Below are 16,704 nucleotides of genomic sequence, written 5' to 3'. Positions count from 1 at the left end.
CTTGAAGATACTTATTTTATTAGCAAGTTTATTTAAGTGACAGAGTTGCTTTAAGAGCCTTCAGCAAAAGGGCCCTGCATATTTTTTTTGTTCCCTTCTTGTGTAAACTTTGGATCGAAAGCAATACAGTACAGGCAGCATTCAGTCCCTTACACCATTAGGTCTGGTATATTTCGGAAAAGAACAGATGTAGATATGGTGGCATCAGCTTCAAAGCACTATCTTTCGAGACACAGTTGACACACAGCCGTTGTTTAACATGTGAATACAAAATTTATTTAAAAAGGGTTTGCATTACTGTGTTTGGGCAGAGTCATCCGGCAACTTCTTTAAAATCCAAGACCTCAGCTGCTCCACTTCCTGCAGGCCGAGTTCATGATAAAGATTGGGAAAGCTGTGGAATGATGATGAAACACCCACGTCTTTCAAAAAAGTGTTTGTCCTTTCTCCCCATTGATGAAAGACTAGCTGGTCGGACTGTCCATGGCACTGAAAGAGTTCAGGTAGACTTTCATGACAGCCTTCAAGTTCCTGGGAAAAAAAAAAAATAGAATTTTTGTAGACACCATAACATCCTCTCTCATCCATTAAAGGGGCATTTGAATTTTGAAACCTTTGGGTATATACCCAAACCTTTGGGTTATACCTACAGGAGGGCTGGCAAACAAAAAACTGTAGGTCTGCCCACGGTAACGTCTCCCACTCTCAGCATGTCTCAATTTTGTAGCAAAGCAGTACAGAGAGCATGATCATAAAACACAGGAGGGGTAGGACTTGCCACTCTCAATTGACTTACAAAACTATTTTCTTTGTTCATTGAGGGACACAATGTTTTCAACCTTCAGGGCATCCAAAATCAGTCCAAATGAGGTATGGGTGACACAGCAAACAACTGCTAACAGGCCCAAGAAAACAGAAAACTGCCTTCAGCTCAAAGAGCTGCCTAAAAGGACCTTACATCTACCTGGGAAAATGTGTGAACAGAAGACCAGATGGCAGTTTTGCAAATCTGCCTCAAACACCACCTAGTCCCTATGGAGACCCCAAAACAGTTCCTTGCAGCATAAGGCTGCTACTTCAGATGCTCGCTTTGCAGAGGTGATGGCTACAAGAAACACAACCTTGTGGATTCTGATTTCCTGGAATGGAACGGTCTAAATGAAAAGGGCAGAAACCAGACCCATGATGGTGCCGACAGCCAGATGCTGGTCCAGATCCAAAATTTGTCCAGAGAAATTCCAGGGGTGGAAGCCACAAGACTTCACTAACTGGTGGCTCTGCCTCTCTAGAGCCAAAGTCAGCTGTGCCCACCCCTTCCCCTCTCGTCCCTCCAGTAAACACTGGAGGAACCGAGAGGGGAGCAGGGAAATCGCTGCGCAGAGGGGCGACCAACTGTCACCGCTCTTTGTAGGAATAAGCTGTGAACTGAGTGATCAGTGGTTCGTAAATGCTCACCTCTCAGTATATGGAGCCGACAGCTGAAGGGTCCCACGGTGGCTCTAAGTATTGGGTAGAGTATATTTGGACAATTTCTTCTGTGAATCTTTACTGACTACAAATGGCACATCATTGTTTTTGCTAATGGTTTGGTAAACTGTGAAGTATGCCTTCCATGTCCAATGATAAATCTTTGCTAGAAGTAGATTTCCTAGCTTTCAGCATTGTAGCGGGGTCACATGTTCCGGTTCCTCAGAACCTGGGCTTTAACAGTTTGGAGCATAAGATCCTGACAATCCAGTAGAGCTCATGGAGCATCTGCCAAGCTGGTGCATAAAAATGTGCCTGTACTAGAGTGCAGCAATGAGGATCACCGGAATGCCCTTCTGCTCAATCCTGCAAAGCGCACAAGGAAGGTGTTTCAGGGGAGGAAAGGCTTAGATCAGAGTGGAACGATTCCATGATACCACTGCTTCTGCTAGAGAAACCCTGTACCTGGAGACAAACCTATCCAGTTTGTTATTCAACCTGGAGGCAAGAAGATCTATATCCAGCTTCTCCCATGATATAGGTCCTGAAACACCTCCAGGTGTAGGGGCTCTTTTCAAGTAGAAGCAGCAGCCGAGAGATGCTTCCTCAACGCTCTATGGTGGGAGAGGGAACAACATTCCACACAGAGGATGACGTCAGCATTCAGTTCGCAGCAGTCTTCACAGACAGGGCAAGTGCTGAGGCAATGCCAACAGCTCTGAACTTGAAAAGTGCTCCGCAGCTAACTTTTACAAGAACAGAGCTTTGTAAGCACTCTGCTGAACCTAGTGTCTGAGAGTAATTTTTAAGTTATCCCTGTGCGTCCAGTAGGGTCCAGACTCCACGCCAAAAAGCTGCTAATCGAAGAGACGAAGTTCCAGCAGCAATGTAGGGTTAATAGATAAAAAAAAAATAAAAAAATAAAATTGCAAAAAAGGTGCTAGCCTATCTAGGTAAAATACAAAATTAGCCTTAGCACTGCAGAGCTATATATAGCCATAAGAAAAGAAGACGTCTATTCTTCTAGGACAAAATAAAACTGAGGCATGCTGGTATTGGGAGGCGATATTCTGGGCTGGCCTATAGTTTTTCTTGTTTGCCAGTGTTCAGTCCTCCTGTAGACAGCAGTATAACCCAAAGGTTTAGGACTTTCTGTGGCCTTTAATGGATGAGAAAAACCAAACCAAAAAAAAAAAAGTATAGGCAAAACAGAATGGTTGAAATATCATGTTTTATTGAGTACCTGTCAAAGTTAAAAGTAGGCTAAAATTACATATATGATTAAGCCATCAGTGGCATTAACACAGCAGTTTTTATTTTTCAAACTCGCTACTTTAACAAAAGTTTTATTATCTGTTGCCAGTATTTTTCCAGGTTAGTCTTGGAGTTGAGCTTTAATTTGCTTATCACTTACTTAAAGTCCATTTAAAACTTCAAGCGGACCTTGCAGTACAATGCAAGAACCATTATAAATGTCTGGGCCCCCGCTCCAAAAAACAAACAAAAAAAACAAAAAACGTATATACTTGCTTTTGCCCCGTCTTCTGTCCATGGCACCTAGGTGAGGGTGAAGACATACGGCTTGCAGCAAGATCCTGGGAATGCAGAGCATCTCAAAAAAAGGGGATCTTGCAATAGACTGAGTACCTTTTCACAAAATCTGGCCTTTTGCACATACCAAGAGCTTGAGATTTTTTACTGGGGAGGGGAACAGAGATATTACAAGTGGACCCCTCATTGTACTACACAGTCTGCTTGAGGTGTTAAATGGACTTTAGGTACTCAAAAAACAAAAAAAATCCCAACACCAGGAAAGGCCTCGTTGAAACTGACATTCCCCACATTAGTGTGCACACTGGCACTTTAGCTTTTCTAAAAACAGATGTTGTCTGGGAAGTACAGTATATGTAACCTTTGTGCTTCCCAGATATTCCTAAAAGCTTCTCAAATGGATCTAGTGCGCACAGAATAATATGTAAAGTCTGAATAATACCATTGAAAAATCAATTACATGCATTTATGTGTTTAGAAATGTGCTCTAAAATGCAGGTTCGACACTGCCAGTGTGAATGAGGCCTTCCACTTTTTTTTTTTAAAGAAACCGTCACCTTGCCCATTCAGGCAAAAGTGACTGGGTCTACCCAATAGGCCTGAGCACTGCATTATGAGAGGTACCATATTCTCCCATTTCTGAAAGCACTGCAATGTTGGCCATTGAAGGAGATTGGGCATAGTATTGGTCTTGGGGGATTAAATTAGAAACTGACACTTTGCCCTGAATGGGCAAGATGACTCTAAACAGTTCTAGCAACTGAAAAAAAGAAGAAGAGGTTTAAACCATATAGCGAGGAAAATATTTGATCCCCTGCAGATTTGCCCACTTACAAAGAAATGAAAGGCCTATAATTTTTATCATAGGTGTATTTTAAATAATAGAGACAGAATATTAACCAAAAATCCAGAATAAATAAAAATAAACTTATGATACAAATGTTATAAATTGAGTTGCAGTTCAGTGAGTAAAATAAGTTTCTGGATTTTTGGTTGATATTCTGTCTCTATTATTTAAAATACACCGATAAAAATTATAGGCCTTTCATTTCTTTGTAAGTGGGCAAACTTACAAAATCTGCAGGGGATCAGATAATTATTTTCAACACTGATAAAAGCGGACAGTTGTAAGCCCCCTTGTAGTGTTATATGGTTTGTTTCAACCCCTGTAACTGCAACTTTTGCTGCACAGCTCGGTCTGCATGCAAATCAGGAAAAATAAAACAAAGCCTGGATTAACTGAAAAAAAAGAAAGGAACACTATTATCATTACAGGTATTGATCATATCAACCATCTCTTGCTCACCAGCCGCACACAAGTTCAGACTGAAGGACTAAATGCGCACACATGTTGACATTGTATTAATGGTGCTTAGAGTTTATCTTGGGCACTGCCAAAGATGAGCCTATCTGCTGCTGGACAGCAAACAGTTTCTCTCCATATGACCAACACATGCAGCACAAAAACTATACCGCTGAATGAGTCTTCAACAGGCATATTGGTCAATGTCCAATATGACCAAAATCAGTCATAAAGGGTAATAATCTTAGGTCTCTGTGTACCAAACTGAGAAATTACTTTGTACTCATTATTTGCGGATCATGATCTTTGGTCACTATTAGGAGCATATTCCAATTACCTTGTAAACAACTGAATTTTCATTGAGGAAGCTAGAGAGAGCAAACACCCCGGCAACATCTCTATGGTAACGATACGCCAAATGCATGGACATGGCTCCACCCATCGAAAACCCACCTGCAGAAAAAAAAATAATATATAAAAACATAATAAAAACAAATAGTTATTCCATGTCCACAACATCAGTCATCTTCTAAGTCATCTTCGTGTTCTAACATCTTACTACACGAGTATACTAAAAAAAATTCCTTTTTTTGATGCATCATAGTATTTTAGGGTCGTGGTGCTAAACTTTTTACTCTGTACCCCAACAACACACAGTTACTACAGGTTTAAGCACGGTCACATAGGGAGGGGCGGTGACATCACCAGTCTAGGTATAAATATAATTAGCTCCTTATGGTAAAACTAAATTCATTTTAAATTTCAGGTTGTAACAACAAAAATGTGGTTGTGGTCGAAGACTATGCAAGGTGTTGTATGCAAATAAAAAAACAAAAAAACAGTTGGCATCATCACACTCAGACCTGCCATCTTCTTCTGGTGCTCTGTACTTGCTAGTGAGGCCACCCATTGCATTTGGTGGTCATTAGAGAGGTGTAGGGTTGGGAGGATGCAGGCTGAACCATGCAGCTCTGGTTGCCATGTGTTTACTGGAGAGCCCAGGATCCTAGACCAAAGTGAAAGGCCGGACCTGGGGCCACATGTTTGCGTCTAAAATGGACTGCATGTGGTTTTAGACATTAGCACACCAACAGCATATACAGGACAGCATTTGGGAGTTTACCGGCTCTGCGTGTTGCCTTGACTTGCTCCTTACGTTTTTATTGCCAACTGAACAAATAAAAAAAGGTGAAAGATGAAGTAAGCTTTTACCCTACTGTAGCAAATCACCATTCTTTTCCTACACCAGTTTATAGACAAGCTGTTCCTCTGCTGTTCTGATGCCAGAGGGCACAGAGAGGGCGAGAGAAGACGATGTAATGTAATGTAATACTATAACATTAGCTCTCACTTTCTACTCTATCGCATATATTTTTTATGCATGACATTGCATAAGACGTTTCATCGAATCAAGCCATTGAAATCTCATTACTTTGGAGAAAACCAAAAGTTACATTTTACACCCAGTTAGTCACAATCTGGCAAATAGAATCTGAATGACTCACTAGCAATCTTCTGTAATGCAGTCACCTCCAGCATCGAATATTAAGCAAGGATACTTTCATGTGGTGAACACAACACAAAGACAGCACAAGGGGGGGTACCCCCCCCCAAAAAAAACCTTGTAGCCTCTTTAAATGTAATTTTCCACGGAAAAACCTGCAGCGTATCATTCAATAACACTGCCGTCCCAAGGTATAGACTGTAGTAAATTCTTTGCAGACAGTGATTTCAATAAATATTTATAGTTTGTGGCAAAATTTTATGATTCACCGAGGTCGCATTTCAGGGGCTCGATTGACATGATGCATAAAACACATGCTTAGAAAAAAAGGATTGCTTTCATTTTTTGCAAGTGCGATCACGGTAACTGTAATATGTGTCTTCCTTGGCACGACACACAAAAATGGTCAAATAATGACCTACCATCTTATGAAAAGTAACTGTTCCGCATTTCATAATGTCTTAGCAAGAACAGAAGGTAATTTCCTGACAGAAGCCAAAGTTCTTTCTTACCGTTCATGACATCAGCACTGAACTAGGTAGACTGTTCCGATGTGCTCATTCCAATCAGCTTGGATAAGGCTTTCGTCTACGAGTTACACATCTGATCTCTAAAAAATGTGGTAAGTGTTACGAAGGGAACTACTGAATGTTGAGCTAAAGTAGTTGTGCTCAACCGACGACTAGGGAGCCATATGTGGCTACCTCAGTAGCCTTCAAAATAAGGTTTTGTACAAATTCATTTTGCGCTCTTCCTTTTAACCACAGATCATTTTGGAGAAGGTGAACCTAAAAAACTGCTTTAATATAAATTACAATTGCCATAACTTCCACTCTGTAAAGTGTACATTTTGAACTAGAAACTGTATGGAGACATAAGATGTATTACACATCAGGGAGCCATTTCTTAAACTTTAAGCGGAAACAAACTGCTGACCAACTGCATCACCGGCCGACCTCGTTGCTGACCAACTGCATCACCGGCCGACCTCGTTGCTCCACCCCCGGCCGACCTCGTTGCTGACCAACTCCACCCCCGGCCGACCTCGTTGCTGACCAACTCCACCCCCGGCCGACCTCGTTGCTGACCAACTCCACCCCCGGCCGACCTCGTTGCTGACCAACTCCACCCCCGGCCGACCTCGTTGCTGACCAACTCCACCCCCGGCCGACCTCGTTGCTGACCAACTCCACCCCCGGCCGACCTCGTTGCTGACCAACTCCATCCCCGGCCGACCTCGTTGCTCAGGGTAGAATTACAGGTATTCCTCATTTAATATAGTAAATAATGTATGCCTTTATGCTCCTTGGCCAACTGTGCATCAATAACCGATGGTTTATTGCACAGAAAAGACTTAATATTATAAAGCCATTTATTCCCAACGACATACAGCTGTTTCAGTTGTTGGACACCATCAGTATAGTGTATGTAAACCATGGCTTCTATTAAGTAGGGCCAGCTACAATGAGAAAGTATAACCAGACATCATATGGTGAGGTGTTTGAAATGGTACCAAAAAGTCCTCCACTGTGAAGAACAGTAGAACCTTCTTAAAACAGAAGGTATCTTCGTTTCCATCACAAATCCCAAACACTAGCAGGCTATTACATTTTAGGATAGTGGGCAAAGCTCTGGCAACTGTAAATTCAAAAGACATAAAAGGTCGCACCCCAGCAATTTCGTACAGGTCCAGATATTACACCAGTGACACAAGGAAATAAATGAAAAGCACATCAGTTATTCAGATAGTCTTGAACTGCAGCAGACCACCCACCACTTTTCATAAGATACACCTCAGGGAGGTAGAAATATCATTTTAGGGCAATCATTTACAAAAGAAATATAGCCCAGTAAGTGTAAGATAACGGCATCGTCATATTCATTGAAATACCTTTTCTATCCCACCTGAATGATCTCTAAATACATGATAATTTGCAGGGGAATCCTGACAGCCCAATCTTGCTCATATGGCAATATTAGTCACTGGCTTCAAAGGTGGTGTAAGGAGAGAGGCGCCAGAATATTAAGTACCAATGATAACATGTTGGGTACATAAACTATTTAAATGAATGGGAAAATGTGCCCAGTCCAAACACAACTATCATGAAAATGATTGAGCAACAGGCCGTTAACAGGAACAGATTATAAAAGAAATATGGAGACAGCTATTGCCGAGCTCCATTTATGAACATGCTGTTTGCCTGACTTTTGTTCTGGTACTTTGAGCCACTTATCTGGGACATATATTTGCATAAGGGCTGTCAAATTTTTTCTGACAATCTGAATCTGCATATTTTTTCAGGTCAGTGACTCAAAGTTGAAGCACGTGGGTCAACAATGGCAACCCCTAAATCTTCTCACAAGCTGGTCACTTTAAAGAAGTGCATTTTCAACACACCTTAGCTCCTCTGATATCTAGCAACTCAAGAATGTATTTAGCTACACGTTTTCAGCTTTTCCTCACCCCTGCTTTCCCTTGAACACTATACTGGGAAAGTAAACATTTGTCAGCTCAGATTCCCTTTGATTGCCTAAAAACAAACAATTGCCATCTGCATATGCAGCGCTGTCCACATATGGAGTTATATACTGAAGAAAGCAGCCACTATAGCTCTTAGGTGTGTACTCGGCCTAGCTAGCCCACAAATGGCCTTCAAGGTTAAGCAAGGAGAATGATGCACCTAAGGAGATGTCAGCTTTCAGGTAACACCAGAAAACATTGTCAAGGTTATTTATTTTCCCTCTATCCCCACCGAACATTTTTCATAAAGGCTTTTTGAAATACTAAACTGAAGGCATGTGCTTTACAGGCAAAGCACTCACTACAGCATTTCTACTTTAAGCCCAACTCTGGGCTCTGTGCTGCCCCCCTTCCCCCCAGAAAACCTATTTTCACCTTGAGCCTTGCCCTCCAGCAGCATATTATGCTTTTTGTTAAGCTTATGATGTCTTTTGGCTGGTCAAGTGGCATGCTGGGTCCTTTTTACTTTGGTCTTCTCTTGACGGTGTGAGCTCCTGGACAATGTAAAGGCTCTGTTCACACCTAGGCGTATCGAATATGCGCGTTACGCGACACATTTTTACCGTGATTCGCGGTAAAAAAAAAACGTTTGAGGGCTACTTGGCTGTATCCCAATGGAAACGCGCGACAAAAACGCCGCAAAGAAGCTCATGTACCTTTTCAGGCGTAGGCCATTTTGTAGCACGTTCAGATGGGCTGAAATACGGCAAGGTGTGAGCCATACCCATAGAAAACAATGGGATTTCATGTGTGAGCGTTCGTAGAGCGTTGAACTCGCTACAAAACGTACAGGTGTGAACCAGGCCAAACAGTAGAACTGATGATCATGGTCTTACCCAATAGAATCCTGTTTTTCTGTATTCCAGATTCCGTTTCTTCTCTGATTAAATCTGTTAAAGTGCTACACATGGAGTCTACGGATTCAAGGTGCTCAGCGCTGTCTATAGAGATTTTATATCTATCAAACCAAACGTTGGACATTGCACCCATCATGGGCGTATAGGGCCTAAAAGAAAAAAACAAGAAAAAAAAAAAAAAAAAACACAATGTTGAGGTCAGCCAATGAGTCATGCAAATGCCTATATAAGTTGATGCTAAGAAAAGGGAAGACTGATAAGCAATTATTTATAGCAAATGAGCTTCAGAAACAAGCCCTCACTGACCCTGCATTATACAATAGGATGCTGAGGGACCGTCCACAAGCCGGAGGGGAGATAGGCGGGCACCAACTGCTGGGGGAAATCAGGTAAGTAAAATATATTTTACAGAGCTTCCGTAGACATAAACACGCAGTTACCCTTGCAGTGGGGTTACCCCCACACGGCAAGGGTTCTTTTTGTTCTTTCCCCAGAGATAGGTTTTAAAGCTTGCATAAAATTTCAGTCATTAGGTCCAGCAGCAATACTCACCTTCAATCCAGAGCTGTCCGTAGTACCTCTTCTTGGCCACAAAAAGTCCTGTCTTCAGGTTGTGCGACGTACAGCATTACTTACTCCAGGAACACTGAGGACTGCTCTGTAAATGCAGGGTGTCATGGACCCGCCCCCTGAGCATAACCATGGAGCCCTTCATTTACAGCGTTATCAATGCAGACAGAGGCACTGCCGTCATGTCGGCGCTGCTCTTTGCCTCAGGTGAGGACAGAAGAGTACCCAATGGCATCACTTGACCGACCTGAAGACTTCGGAAAAGGTAATAAGACATAAAAAGCATAACATACAGCCAGTGGGAGTCAATTTGTGGTGTAAGCCTGGAGTTGTGCTTTGAAGTACAATTAAACTCTCGTTTTTTTGCGTACATCTACTGCTAGCAAGCAGTAGATATATGCAAAATCATGAAAAAAAATAAAATTAAAGTTATATTCAAAAACATGAAAATTAAAATAAAATTTAAGTTACGAAAAAGGTAATTACTTATCTCTGTCCCCGCCACTCGCTGCCGCCTGAAGATCTAAAGCTTCTCGAGCGGCCGTGCAGGAAGATGAGCGGGCGCATGCGCAGTAGAGATCTTCGGTGGGGAGAAGAGGAGAGGCACAGTGGAAGTAAATGCACGCAGCTGGGAGCATGCATGTTGGACAGACACGTGGGACAGAAAGAGACAGGAGTCTGTGCTGGATCAGAGACAGACCCCAGTGCTGGAGGGACTCCTGAAAACTACTGGAAAGAAGATGATCGGATCAAGAGGCATCATCTAAGGTAAGTCTTTAAAGCAGCATTGGGGGGAGGGGGACATTTGTGACTTTAAAATATTGACAGAGTAATGCAATGCCACTGTGTATTTTTACAAACACCTTATATTCCATATCTACATGGTATTAAAAAAAGCCATCATATTTTGTTATCCATATAAAGAAAGAAAACCCAAAACACAAGGGAGACCATATAAACTCTAAACACCCCCCACCTAAAATCGACAGACCACTTAATCTTGCTGACTGGGGTAGTACTATCAAATAAAAAAAAAAATATCTGATCAAGAATGAGTGCCTAATACAGGATGGATGACATCCTAAGGGTGTAGCAATATAAATGCTTTCAAAGAGGATTAATGTCTAATTGACACAATTTGCTTTGATATAAGATCAAGTATGAACATCTAAAAGTAAAAAAGGAAAGAACAGGAATATCAGCAAAATTTAAATGCTTATTTGAGCAACTGCACACAATAGTCTGTACTGTGCCAATGTTACATTTGATCAGACTGTAAGCAAAGTGTCATTAAACACCACGCTGTATGCCATCTTAAACCACAGGACCGGCCTTAGTGAAGTGTAACATCATGTCAGACACAATTTTATCAGATTACATTCTGCCTGTTCACCTACAAGCTTTGAACTATGTTGATTTAAAATACTGAAACACTAGATTATTAACCTGAATGTGCAAACTCAAAAGGAGTATTCCAAACAAAATAAAATTAAAATGACACACTGGCAGGTTACGTGTCCCCTGGAATTTATTTTTATGAAAGAAAGAAATGGAAGAAAGTGTACTTTTAAGCACGCCTTAGCTTGTTTAATATAAGCAGACAAATCTAGCAAGTTTGCAAATACAACAAGCCTAAGCAACTGTATTTATTAAAGCAGAAGTCCGGGGAACATTTAAAATTAACCCTTGCAGTGGGACTACCCCCACACTGCAAGGGTTAAGTGCCGTTTTCATCTACAAACCAAAATAAAACAAAAGTTACCTGTCCTCTGAGCTTGCTTGCTCTTAGACTTGTTTTCCAGCCTTGCTACCTCTCTGCTGCAGCGGTCTAAGGATTCTGGAGTCATCACACCCAATAGTGTGTATTGGATTCAGATTCAGAGCTTCTTTGCCCCACAGACTTGAATGGCATCACACAAAATTTGGCATTTCAATGGATTTTGCCCGTTTTTGTCACGCATAAAACGCGCTTCACAAGTGTCCCATGTGTGAAGACAGAGATTCCTGTGACAAAACAAAAAAGATCAACTCGTCCCCTTCCTGTGAGCTATCCCCCTTTCCTCACTCTTAGGCCCCGGTCACACCTGGGCGTTTTGTAGCGCGTTCCTACGCTCTGCAAAATGCTCAAACACCGAAATCCCATTATTTCCTATGGGTATGGTTCACACCTGGGCGTATTACAGGCCGTATGAACACGCTACAAAACGCCCTACGCCCAAAAAAGTACAGGAGCTTCTTTGGGGCGTATTTTCCGCGCGTATCCATTGGGATACAGTCAGGTATCCCTCGGGAAAAGCGCGTTTGCCGCGTGTTTTTTTTTACCGCGAATCACGGTAGAAACGCGCAACAAACACGCATATTCGATACGCCTAGGTGTGAACCCAGCCTTAGATTGTAAGCTCATTTCGGCAGGGTCCTCCTCACCTACTGTTTCTATGGGGTTGATTTACTAAACTTATAAAACACACCACGAACATGTATACACCTCTGTAGTGTGTTCCCTCCCAGCATGATCTATGGGTGGAATCTAAACACCTTTGTAGTGTGTACACACCCAGCAGGTGTGTTGTGCAAAGCCTTGCATGAATTACAAGGTGATGTTGTGTAAATGAGCTCTATGTTGTGTTGCTTGCGTTAATGAATGCAGGAATGTAAATGTATGAGCTAACCATTTTTGTCTAAACTGTGAAGCAGCATTATATATGCATCATGTGCATGATTTTTCCATATATGGCATTAGTGGAAATATGCTTTTAGAGACTTTTTGGTTGATAAATACGTTTTGCTGTGTGAAAATCACACGCACCTGGTGCGTGCGTGTGTTTAGGTTAGTAAATCACCCCCTATATGTCAACAATGCTTGTCAGTGTCTATTACTTGTCTTGTCTAAACGATTGTACAGCGCTGTGGAATATGCTGGCGTTATATAAATAATTGTAATTGTGGCCATCATAAAGGACAGCACTCTCCTATTAACAGAAAGCGAGACTTTGATTCGTCTTGCGAGGGAGGAAACCTGTTAATATGACACCTGTCACCCAGACAACAAACACCGGGGAAGAGAGACTTCAGCTTGGCACCGCATTTACAAGCAGATGTGTCCTGATTGAGACAGTTTAAGCAGCTTCACCAAAGATCGCAATGGTGAGCATGTGCTGCATTCATATCATTTGGAGAGTACAGAAAGTGTGTGTGGATGTGTGTGTGTGTGTGCCCCACCTCCCCTTCTAAAAATCATACCAGGCCTTTCTGGTCTGGTAGGGATGTCAGCAAGGGGGGCCCTTAAAAAACAAACAAACCCAAAACAATTGTGTGTCCCCCGCTTTCCAATTTCATACCAGGCCCTTCAACCTATGTAGATCAATCATATTCGCTGTGCTGAGGTATTCTAAATTCCAGGAACAGTCTCCACAGAAGCAGGAAACACAGAACAGGAATTGATGTCACATCAAGGACCGTTTTCCATTAGATATCGCACACTGTAGCGCTGCAAAGTCTGTGTGGTAAAATGGCAAAAACGTGCTTTGTCGCGTGACAAAATGTGCAACACAAAAACTTGCTTATTTTGCATCGCTCAGGTGTGAATGAGGGCTTAAAGCTGGCTGAGGTCCTAACCCTTTCCCGCTGACCCTGATGTAACATTCTAGCCCACTCCGAGTCTGAGAGACCAAGGCCGAAGCCAAGACCGGACGCATGAGAGCGCCCGAGAGATTACAGGGACCGCAAAAGCGCCACAGCCCAAAGGACTTGGAAGGCCGTTTCCACTCCTTATAAATGAATCAAAAAAGGAGATGCAAGGAAACACCTTGGCGGAACGACTGCTCTTATGCGTCCCAAACTGCACATGCGGCAGCGTCCGGTGGGCCGGAGCCCCCGGTCAAAGGTCCCTCTCCCGGGACGAATCCCATGAGGCGTCGGGGAGGACCACCCCTCGCAGCCGACCCACCGTAGCAGAGTCTGCATGCGCTCGTCGGTCACCCAGGGGAGACTACAAGGATCTACAGTCATCCAGCCTGTCGCCCTGGGGACACTTGCTAGAAGAAAATCCAGTCAAACGGAAGAAAGGAAAAAAATTCTCCAGAGAAAATTTTTTAGCTCCTTACTCCTGACGCTAGGCAAAAAACTGGAGACTTGTCAGCAGGTGGGGGGTTTGGCCACCGGCAGGGGCCGCCCCTAGGCTGTAATTGGTCTTTAGTTTTGTGCCTAGCGTCCTTCTCCTGCAGGTGGCGATATTACCCTACCATTCAGGATCTACGATCTGTTGCCTGTGTCCTTCAATGAACGGGAGAGAAATGATGATTTGAATGGACCTGAAAACAGGAGACATTTCCTCACCAGGAGTATACAGATCACAATGGCACCAAACACCCAATGGTCATTATACAGTACTATAGCCTTCTTTATATAATAAATTGCATGATATAGTGGACAACAAAAAAAATAAAACAGATATTATTGCTAACTTATGTTTTTTCCCCCCTATGTTTGGCAATTTTGTTAGGACAGGTAGCAGACTGATGGAGCCATAAGTCCACAAGAAAATGTATAAATAACCTGATAAATGGGTTGCAAAGAGGACAACTCTGTCTTGTTATTTACATTGCAGGCTATAAAAGTAGGCATATCTATACAAACTGTCTTTTGTTTGGACAACGGTACCAAACTGTAGCAGGCGGTGTTCCCTGGCATCTGCTTTCTATCAGTGGGAAGTGAACAGTTCTTATCAGAAGAAGGGCTCACATGTAATCTTCCATATGTCCATCTTCTCCCACAGTCATAGAGAGGATGTGTATTGTTCTACAAGAGTTTCTTCTGGATTTCACAAACGGCAACATAAAATTTGCAGCAGAAATACGCAACCATTGAGTTAGAACACAACGAGGGCACAATGGTCACTAGCATGGCATCTCGGTCAGCAGGAAAATGTTCAACTTTTTCTGTTTACTGCAAACAGGATGTAATGTAACTGGAATCAAATTTGTTGGGAAGACAGAAATTGGGAGATCTTGCTTGTAGCCATTGTTTCTTTTTATAGGTTAAGTTTAGGGTTAGGTTTAGGTTGGAAATAACGGTTAGGTTTAGGTGTAAGTTATGCTATGGATTTGGTTAAAGGGGTTACATTAATGGCCCGCTGAATGATTTCTCATCAACCAATTGATGATCCAACCAATACAAATACAATTGTTAGAATACAGAAGATATCAATTCTGTAACTGTAAACTACCAATAACGCCGATATTGTAAGGGTCACAAATCATTCTTAAAATATTCTTCACTATCTTTTATTCTCTTACAATGATTACAAAAAATAAAGTTATCAAAGCTTTGTCACATTTCACCCACCCAAAAATGCATATACCACCTGGAAAACTTTGAAGAGACTATGGGTTCCCTTTCAGGCATATTTTAAAGCAACCACTAGATGGTATTGCTGATTTAGAGACTGAAAAAAGCACTTGTGAAGTCATTACTGGAACACGGTTTACTGCCCTATTACGTTTCCTTGACCGTTCAATGAGGACAAGTGGTTTTCGCTTCCTGCTGTGCTAAAAACTCAAAAACCTCACTTTTGGAACTTAAAATATACGCATATGAAAGTCCAGCACTATCAACTACCCAGAACTGGTGGCATCAATAATACTATTTTTAGCAGGTCAACAACATTTTGCAAAGCTAGAAAAAGCAGCTGCTGAAAGAAGAGTTTCTTCTCGGTTCTGTGCATCGTCCAATGTTATGCTGATCAAAAGAAGTAAAGCATTAAAAAAAATCTGTGTACAAGCCAGGAGATTGTAAAGCCAAACATTCCTCTACAAACCTCAAATGTAAACTGAACAAGGAGGGCTGTAAAGCAACAATTCGCAGCACAGTGGAGATTGTTCACATTGCACTACGTGGGAAAGTTGACGAGTTTAAAGTGAATGTAGGTTTTTGCATTTCAAAGCTCCAAGGGACTGTATGCTGGGGAGATCAATTTATCAAGAAGCTTCATAATAGTTGAGGTTGTCAGCTTCTTGGTTTTCTGGTAGCTGATTCCACCAGCTGTCCTCCCACGTATTTATGAGGCTGCAATCTACAGGGCAGCAAACTAAAAACATGGTATTATGCCTTTAAAAAGTAGATTTTACATTTAATTACAGCCCTGATACCTTCTCTGCTGCTCTCAATCTTGCAATGCAGTCATCATTGTAGATATCTGTAAAAAATAAGTCAAAGCAACTGGACACGCTGTATTTTTCTTGAAGACGTTTCACTGGACATCCGACCAGCTTTCTCAACTTTCTTGAAAAAGCTGGTTGGACGACCAGTGAAACATCAAGAAAAATACAGCGTGTCCAGTTGCCTTGACTTATTTTTTACAGATATACCATGACCTGGATGAATGAGAACCTTCACAGAGACATCATCGTAGGTTCAGCAGACAGCAAAATGTAAACAAAGCAACGCTTACACTGGTCTGGGTATGAAATGACAGCTCTTGCGTCACACAAAAAGAAACGATAGGGTTGAGAGGCTTAAATGTACAAAGCTGATAGGTGTCAATGGATATAAAAGAGGTAATGTGTATCCAACACTGAGGTACCAGCAGTACAAGAAATAAAGGATACAAAGGTTTCCAGGACAAGAGGGCACAGATCTCAAGTTCATAACTTAGCATAACCCTAAACCTAACCTTTATTTCCAAACTTTGTCAGGCCATGACAAAGGTTCTACATTTTTGCCACTGTACTAAAAGAAAAAAAAAAAAGAGTTTTTAATGGCGTCTCTGTTCCTGGGATCAGAAGTGATAGGAAACTCCCCAATAGAAACAGACAGCCATCGAACAATTGATTTTCTTCACTCCACCCAAAAACAAGTTTTCATTGGACTTGGTTTTTAGATACAACATATATAACAAAAGAAAAAACACACCATAATACACCCCCCCCCCCCC

At 42.0% G+C, this 16,704-nt stretch overlaps 1 protein-coding gene across 1 annotated transcript in view; it reads right to left on the bottom strand.

Moving 5' to 3' along the window:
• Positions 1–294: 294 nt before the first annotated feature.
• LYPLAL1 (lysophospholipase like 1) overlaps positions 295–16,704 on the bottom strand; it is a 35,446-nt gene continuing 19,036 nt past the window's right edge. Inside the window, exons 3-5 of the mRNA XM_018571985.1 lie at positions 9,183–9,352; positions 4,659–4,774; positions 295–531 (exon numbers count right to left, since the gene is read on the bottom strand). Coding sequence (XP_018427487.1) covers positions 295–531; positions 4,659–4,774; positions 9,183–9,352 — 523 coding nt within the window. The remainder of the gene's footprint in view (positions 532–4,658; positions 4,775–9,182; positions 9,353–16,704) is intronic.

This window comes from Nanorana parkeri, unplaced genomic scaffold (assembly GCF_000935625.1).
Source record: "Nanorana parkeri isolate BGI_ZX_2015 unplaced genomic scaffold, ASM93562v1 scaffold43, whole genome shotgun sequence".
Classification (NCBI taxonomy): Eukaryota; Metazoa; Chordata; class Amphibia; order Anura; family Dicroglossidae; genus Nanorana; species Nanorana parkeri.
This window is presented reverse-complemented; position numbering and strand designations above follow the sequence as displayed.